We start from the raw sequence: 8843 nt of genomic DNA, 5'->3' as shown, positions 1-8843 counted from the left end.
ATATTTTCATTTTATACATTTATAATTATACATATACATATTTTATTATACAAATTACAATGTTGTAAATGAATTTATACAAAATTGAACAATTTGTATAAATTTGGATGTTTTTAGCTAATTATACAAATCAAAAGCTCCATAGCAAACAAAATAATTGTTATGAAGTGCAATTATGCGAACTATAGCTATAACAATATAGTTTTTATGTTTCACATATAAAATCAATCCAAGATGAAGTTCTTATGCACAAATCCTTAAAAATTTGGGAGGATTGGAACATCACTTTTTGGGTTATATTTGACACCCCTAGTCTAGTGTTCAAAGTGAAATATCTACAGTAGTTTACGGGGGCTTTTTTATGTTACATTCTTTTCCCACTAAGCTCACCGTTATATTTTGTTAATGCATAATGTCAATTTGCAAGATTTTTCTTAAAACTTTTATAAGTATGAAACTTTAGTTAAAACGGAGAGATAATTGTATTAACGAAAATGGATCTTAAATCTACAGTTCAAAGCGTGATTTTCCTAATGTTTATTGTGAATTTGTAATTTTTTTCCAAGTTTTTGTATCTATCATTTATATAACGATAAAATAAAAACATATGTAAGTAGCTTTTTAATGAATGCAGCTCTTATACAAAGTTGAGGATATATTTTCCTCTTAAAATAGAAAGAAGATAAATAGTACTTATTAGATTGATCCCATTCGTCATCACAAAGTGAATTTTGTTCAGCGGCTAATGCTAAGAATGTTTCACACGCTTTCAAATGCTGAAAAGTTAGTTTATTACTAAATAATGTACTAATTGTTAACGTCTTTAATTATCTAAAAAAAATGTAATTATTGGGGTCTCTTTTGGTACCATTGACTAATGGACGTGTAGTTTGAGTAAGCAACAAGTGAACAAAGTAGTCTTTGTTATTGTTTGCCTTATTCTTTGGTTTGAAATAAATGATAGCACATCATTTGAAAGAGAGAGATGGAGAGAATACAATTCACTCTCCTTCTTTCTATTTCTCTATGCAGTTGAAGTGGTTTCTTTTGCTTTTAGGCATCCACTTTGCTCTTTTTTTGGTTTCCCATCCGGTGTCTGGAGCCCCACATTGAAGCTCCGACTAAATTCGGATCGCGCTCTACAGGGCCCGTTCGGGAGTGGCGCTCCCAACAGGATTTTCTCCATATGCAGGGCTCGAACCCGAGACCTCTGATTAAGGATGAAACACTCCAACCCATGTTGTTGGTCCACTTTGCTCTTGTCATGATTCCGTTGCACTTGTACACATCAAACATTCACTTGTAGCCTATTGTAAGTGGACGTTTTGGAATACAACTAGTAATGATTGTTGTAGGTGGGATGGAGTTACCTGCGATAACTTCACTGGCCATGTTATTGGTTTGGACGCTCAGTTATAGCATTGTTGAAGGAATTATCCATCCCCAATAGTAGCCTTTTCTAGCTTCGTCATCTCCAAACACTTGATCTTTTGGAGTTGTCCATTTCCACAGGGAATTGGTCAGCGGTTCACTGCTAACGGACTTCAAAATCCGGATTACCTCAATTTGTCATTTAACTCACTCAATGGCTCAATCTATCCCTTCTTGGATGCTTAGTCTTCCTTCATTGATTCTGTTATCGCTGGGGAGGAATTGACCGGCCACTTGCTGAGTTCAAGACCAACTCCTTTCAAAATCAACTCTATGGTCTCATACCTCAATCGTTTAGAGATGTTGTGAATCTAACTTGAACAAAATAAGTTGAGCGGAGAGAGAGATTGTAGCAGAAATAATGTTATCAAGCATGACAAATTCTCATAGTGGTTTATCATGGAGTAGCAACAAGGACGACAATATCAACGTCACCTTTCCCTATCGATCGATTTTGGATCTCTCGGAGAATGGTTTGAGTGCATTGAAAGCCTGCCTTACAAGCTTAGACCATCTACCTTGATGATAGATAGTTGATCTACAAGCTTAGACGTTCTCATATTGAAATCTATTGTATTTTATGGACCCACCCCTTGGTGGTTTCCAAACAAAATCTCCATTTCCAAATCAGGATTTTTTATCTCTCCGGAAATTAAATTCATTTAGGTGGATGTTTACCTTCCAAACGGTTTCAAAGCAATGATGAACATGGACGTGCACAAATCAAAGCTAGAATATTATATGAATGTAGAAAATAGTTTTGAGGGATATCATATTCTAGATAACATCTATGAGGAATGAGTTTGAAGGAGAAATTCCTAAATTCACTACTTCTGCTGTTGAATTTATCTCACAACCACCTCAAAGGGCACATTCTGTTGAAATGAAAAACATAAGCAAGCACCCTTAACAAAAGTACACCTTTGACACAGTGCTAATGGGTGTCCATTTGAATCAAGAACTATATATTAGGTTCAAACCTCAAATAATACAATATACTTTTCAAACGCCCTTGATAAAATTTCTAGCTTCACTACTTATTTTGATACGGAAGAAGTTTGTTTAAATTTCTAGCTTCGCTACTTATTTTGATACTGAAGAAGCTTGTTTTGATAACGAGTTTAGGTTATAGCTCTTATCTTCGTGACTATAAATTTGACCAAGGTCTTGCGCAAATGTGAAGACTTTTTTCAAAAAGGTTATAAGGTAGAGACTTCTATTGCTGATTAGAGGGTGAAGAATCGACGAAAATAGCCAAAAATAAAGTCTCATGATCTTCAGGATCTGCTCAAGTGTAGCATATTGATTCTTATCGAGATTGGGTTGATATTCAATGTGATAATTGTGAAATTAATTCTACCTCTATTCATTTTATTCATTTTGTGTAATGTAAACAATACAAAGCAAAATACGTTATATCCGTTTCAAAACAAAAAAAAAAGAGTTTTTTGTAAAATGTGATGTGTTAGTGTGACATTTTAATATTCTAAAATATACTAAATTTTGCAATATTCTGCATGGTCACACAGACATTGGTTTTCTGGCCGTTGATTGACTTNGAATGAAGTTCACGGGCAGTTCCCAAAATGGTTTGAATGCATTGAAAAGCCTGCCTTACAAGCTTAGACCATCTACCTTAATGATAGATAGTTGATCTACAAGCTTAGACGTTCTCATATTGAAATCTAATGTATTTACCAATACATATAATTAAGATAATATAAGAACATTGTTATTTTTACGTGCTCTCTTCTCAATTTATTGAAGCTATTCAAAGTACAAGAATTTAAAGACTTTATTTTAATTACGAATTTAGATATATATTTTTTAATATAAAATTTATATATTCAAAACTACACAAAAATATTACAAATTAACACAACTTATAATCTTAAAAAATAAAAAAATTATGGTAAAAAAAGATGTTGTTTCACTTTCCAATTAGTTAATACTTTCATATAAGATAGGACAAAAAATACAAATCCTTAAACAGGATGGACATCATCATCCAATAAGTTATATTAAAGAAAATTGGACCTCAGTCTAAAGTATTAGAATTTACACTCTGATCGACAATACCCTTTATTATTAATGATTTAAAAATCTTAATCAAAAGTAATCTAAAATAAAAGAACTCTATGCCAAAAGATAAAAGGGTGCAACATGTATATATACTTAATTAAATTCAAATATAAGCTATTTCACCTTTTGCTTATACGTTTTTCTTATTTGCATTTCAAGTAAAAAAATTGAACGAAATTGTTAAAAAAACAAAAGAATGTAACGACTATCATTATTGATTCACTTGGGAGGAATTCAATTGATCAAATTCAAAGACAATCTACTCTGGATTGTTGAAACAAGTTACATGAGAGATAACACCTTCTATTCTATATAAGAAGGTAAAGGAAGAGATAGCATGATCTATAGAGGTCCTTTATGCTAACATAAAATGGTATTCATCCCTTCATTTCAATTACCTTTTTACTTTTTTTTTAAAAAAACAAATTATTTAAAAAGAATGTATTTTTTTTTATTTAACTTTTTATACGATGTGTTTAAAATTATAAAATTAAATATTAAGTAATATTATGGTACATTTAGATACTCTATCTATTCACTTTTACTTGTCCACTATATCAAAAATAGATTTTTATACTTTTACTTGTTACTTTTTCTATGTTTTACCCTTAACACTAATTACTTATTCCTTAAAACATTTTTCAAGATCTAAAACTAAAAATCAATTAATAGTGATATAGTGTGGTAAACTCGTCGTGCTAATCATTATTTTTTTAATTAAAATATTAAGTTCAAATATGATAAGTAAAAGTTAACGAAGAAAGTATTTTAGTTAAGACCACATAATTTATTTATTTTTTTAAAATTTCGTGTCAAATTAAAAGAAGATAAAATAGACGGAGGGATTATCTTTTTAAACCTCATGCACTAACGTTGCTGATATTTATGATTAAAAATAGAAACGTGTAGCATGTAGTATTACACATATCTAATCTTACGACTGGTGGACCCATCTCCCGATCGATGTCTCCTTTTTATTATGAGTTTTTGTTCCACTCATCATTTCATTTCATATAATACAAAGCCTATTCATTGATACATCAAAAATCCGTTGCCACTGTACATTGATCACCTTTCTCAAACTTCATTTTTTTTTCTGTATTGTAATTTTTTGATTCTGAAAAGTAGTAGCCTCTTTCTCTAATCCAATATTCTGTGTTCAAAAAAGGGTATTCTTATTCCCAGTATATGATTCTGATCAATTAATTATAACTATCTTTGGGGGAATCACAAAAATCTTATCATTATAGTACTAACCTAGCACGCCACTTGTTTGTGAAATGGAAACTTTATTTTCTACTTCTTTTTTACCAAATTCAAGTTGGATAAACGAGAAGAGAGAATGGACTAAAGAAGAGAACAAGCAATTTGAAAGTGCTATTGCAATATATGATGAGAAAACTCCTGATAGATGGTTTAAAGTGGCTGCCCTCATCCCTGGAAAGTCAGTTATTGATGTAATGAATCAATATAAAGCACTTGTTTCAGATGTTTCAGATATTGAAGCTGGATTGGTTCCAAATCCTGGTTATTTCGCGTCTTCGATTACCTTGGAATTGGTTGATCATTGTGGATTACAAACATTTAGAAAAAGAGGGAGTAAATCATCTGATCAAGAAAGAAAAAAAGGTGTACCATGGACTGAAGAAGAACACAGGTGCATCCTAGATCTATTCATACTCTGTTTTTTCTTTTTCCTTTTTAAATTTGTTGCTGTTAATAGGGAGGGAGGGAGGGATTGCATTATTTTTTACATTATAATTTTTTGAAGAAAAATGTTGAATCCAAAAATTATTTTTGGTATAGGAGATTTCTGATGGGACTTGAGAAGTATGGAAAAGGGGATTGGAGGAACATATCGAAGAAAATGGTAATTTCAAGAACTCCAACTCAAGTAGCTAGTCATGCTCAGAAATACTATCAGAGACAGATATCAGGAGGAGGCAAAGATAAGAGGAGGCCTAGTATTCATGACATTACGACTGTCCATATCACCGCGGACTCCGCGTCCCCAAACAACCTAGTATATAACATCAATTCCTTCTCTAAAGAAAAGTTATATGCAGAAACCAGTTCCTCTTTCCAGAAATTTACAGCTACAACAGATATTGTGAACTGCTGGAATGCCAACTTATCAAATGATCATGAAGATCTGATGGATTTTGGATCATCATTTGTCACCTACCCATATGAGATTGCTTCACAGTCTTGGGATGAACATGGAACTGACGACTCACAACTCCAGTTCCAATCAACAAGATATCAGATATGGGGTTGAAAAATGTACTGGATTCTGTTTTAATTTGTAATCTTGGTATTAAATTATTAATTAATGTAACTCAAGTTTAGTTTGGTCTAATTTGTATGTTGTCACTCTTTCAGACTTAAAATGAAAAATCTTCAACTAAGTGTCCTTTTGATCAAGTTAGTAATTATTTTTAACATTACGTAAACAATCCTGAAAAGTAGTAGTATTAAATTTTGAATCCCTCTTTTCAAAGAATTCATAATTTTGAATCTGTTAAGATTAAATCTCAAATTCGTTCAAATAAAACTTACGTCTTAGAACGCTACTTGAAGATAGATAAAACTTAATTGCAAAAATTGTTTTGTTACGCTCATTTTATGTACATATAATCTTTGGGTTGTTATACGATTTTTGTTTCTTTTCATGGCCAAACACAAAAGTATAATATAAAGCTTTGTTTCTTTTTCCTTCCCAAAAAATTGCATAGAATTCTTACATATTGAAACTGTGTGACGATTACTTCGGCGCGAGGTTTTCCACTAGCTAATAATAGTATCGCTTTTAGAGTAGTGCAGCAACTTTTGTCTTTTTGTTTTGTTTATTTTCTTAATACCAAAGGCAAAATGGGACCTCTTGACCTGTGTTGTGACTTGTGTATGTACAAAGACCCTTTTTCCTCCATTTCTTAAAACATTAGACATGTAACTTGGAAGCAGAGGTCAGTCCAAATCATTCACCCTATCTTTAATACATATCACTTTGCACAACATCAAATTCCAGAGGATCTGATTGGAACAGGAGGGAGATCATGTTGCTACTACCTTTATTGAGTTTAACTGTTATACATAGATCGTGTAAAAGAATTACCAGGACACTCAAAAGGTAACTATCGATACATAAAAAGTGAGATTGATAATATGAAAAATTTACCCGATACAACTTGTTAAAATAATTATTACTCTCTTTGTCCTTTATATGAAAAAAAAGACATTTTTTATATTTAATAACAATTTAATTTTAAAATGCTTATTTTATTCTTAATGAAATAATTTATAGTCACAAAAACTTTTATTTTTAATGAAATGATCTATACTTTATTTTAGACTATAAATTTCAAAAAGTCAAACTCTGAACTAAGCCAAACTAAAGGACGGAAAATGTAATAGCTTTTGCACTATCAATGTACATAAGAAAAAAAATCAAAAGAATAACCGAGTTGATATAACAAGTGTAAAGGCAAAAATATACAAGATGCGTGGTCAAGATAGACCTACACGTGGAAGATCAAGTAAGGAGTAGTTTTACACAAGAGGAAGTTGGTACAATCCACCTCGAAGTAATGAAACCACAGTCCACACCAAGGCCAATGCACTCAAAAGGAAGAATGATGTTAAATTAAGTCTTAGGCTTAATTCAAAATAGTTCATCCATTGCATTACTTTTTCGGGGGTAAACAACTAGGGTAACTCCTTGGGGAGACAAGGGATCGAGTTCTATGTGATCCTTTTTCAATCGGTGGAATTCAGTGCAACGAGTGTGCTATCTCGAAAAGGGGTGCTGGGGAATATCCGCCACTTGATCACTTTCTAAGTCAAACTCGTCACATCAAATTATCTAGTGTGGTTATATCTATTAATTATTTGTGAACTATTGCATAGAAGCAGACACATTCAAAAAATAGTAACGGAGAATTTTCTTCCCAAAAAAAAAAAAATAGTAGGTAAGAAATCCTTGGTCTGAATTTAGGAAAAGATGCAATTTGGGCAAGTTGACTGAGTTTGATCCTGCATATCGCTTTTGCAGGCTGCTGCTTTAATTTCCACTAATTTCAGAATCAACCCTTTTGGAATCCACAACATTAGGTTCCACGCAAGAGTCTTAATTACTATTGTTACCGCGTGATTTCGTCTGCTATTTATTCCTACGCTAAATTTCCTATCAAGAGAATCACGAAATGGCAAACAAAGAATTTTATACTATAATTACAATTTCTAACTTTTCACATTTCATGTTTAAATTTATTTGTTTCACATTTCACGAAATGGCAATCGAAATGCTAATTATTTGTTTTCACATTTCTTTCGTTTAAATTTATTTGTTTAATTTTTTTTAGTCAGTTTCTAAAAATATGTTTCTTTCTTTAATTATATTATTGACAATTTCTTTTTAAATTTCAACTTTTCATATTTCATGTTTAAAGTCAGAAGATTAAATAACATTTTACTACAAATTACAAGAATATTTTTTTTAAAAAAAAAAAAACCATGACAAACAAATTGAAACAAAGAAAGTATGTTTTCAAATGGTGTGCGTTGTATTTTTGGAAGTGAATGGATTGGTAAGGTAAAATATTTCTTTTGCAGCCATCAAATCTTGGGGAGTCAATGCAATCAAAGCAGATTAGGCGGCTAGAATATTCCCAAAGTAGTGACAAATGTGCTGAAATTAATAAATAGTCAGATCAAAGTTTATTTGGATTGATATGAACAAGTCAAGAGATCTAAAGTAAGAGTTTCTTAAGGTGCCTGTCCTTCTGAAAGAGTTACCATATAAGAATATTTTTGGAGGCGTGTGATATTAAACTTTAAACTTCACTTGTTTTTGAGATAATTTAGCGATTCATCAAAATTTATGATGATCATCATCCTAACCTTTTGGTATCTGGTGTAGTGAACAACAACGTAGCATGGGTAACGTTTCTGGTTAATTCTTAAAGCTCATTGTAATTAACTCTATCCATGTAAATCATTTGAATACATACGTATCTCTACTAAATTCTGCTACAATCAACCCTCAATCCCTTCTAGTATCCACACATCTTCTCTTTCACATGTCTGAAGCATCTTCGTCTCACTTCCCTCATCTTGTTCACCACAAAAGTCACTCCCAACTTTTTTTTTTTTTGGTTTTCCACCCGGTGTCCGGAACCCACATTAGAGCCCCGACTAAATTCGAATCGCACACTGCAAGGCCCATTCGGGGGTGGCGCTCCCAACAAGATTTTGTCTATACCCAACCCGAGATCTTTGGTTAAGGGTGAAGCACCCCCAACTTGCCCCATATAACATCGTTCCTAATCATA

The 8843-nt window shown here is 32.1% G+C and overlaps 1 protein-coding gene across 1 annotated transcript; it reads left to right on the top strand.

Moving 5' to 3' along the window:
- Positions 1–4507: 4507 nt before the first annotated feature.
- Positions 4508–5864, top strand: LOC125859465 (transcription factor DIVARICATA-like). Its single transcript, XM_049539236.1, has 2 exons — positions 4508–5170; positions 5320–5864. The coding sequence occupies exons 1-2, from the start codon at positions 4794–4796 to the stop codon at positions 5789–5791; spliced, it is 849 nt and encodes a 282-aa protein (XP_049395193.1). The 5' UTR covers positions 4508–4793; the 3' UTR covers positions 5792–5864.
- The last annotated feature ends 2979 nt before the right edge of the window (positions 5865–8843 follow it).

This window comes from Solanum stenotomum, chromosome 3 (genome assembly GCF_019186545.1).
Source record: "Solanum stenotomum isolate F172 chromosome 3, ASM1918654v1, whole genome shotgun sequence".
Taxonomy (NCBI): domain Eukaryota; kingdom Viridiplantae; phylum Streptophyta; class Magnoliopsida; order Solanales; family Solanaceae; genus Solanum; species Solanum stenotomum.
The sequence above is the reverse complement of the archived record's forward strand: the minus strand, read 5'-3'. Positions and strand labels throughout refer to the sequence as shown.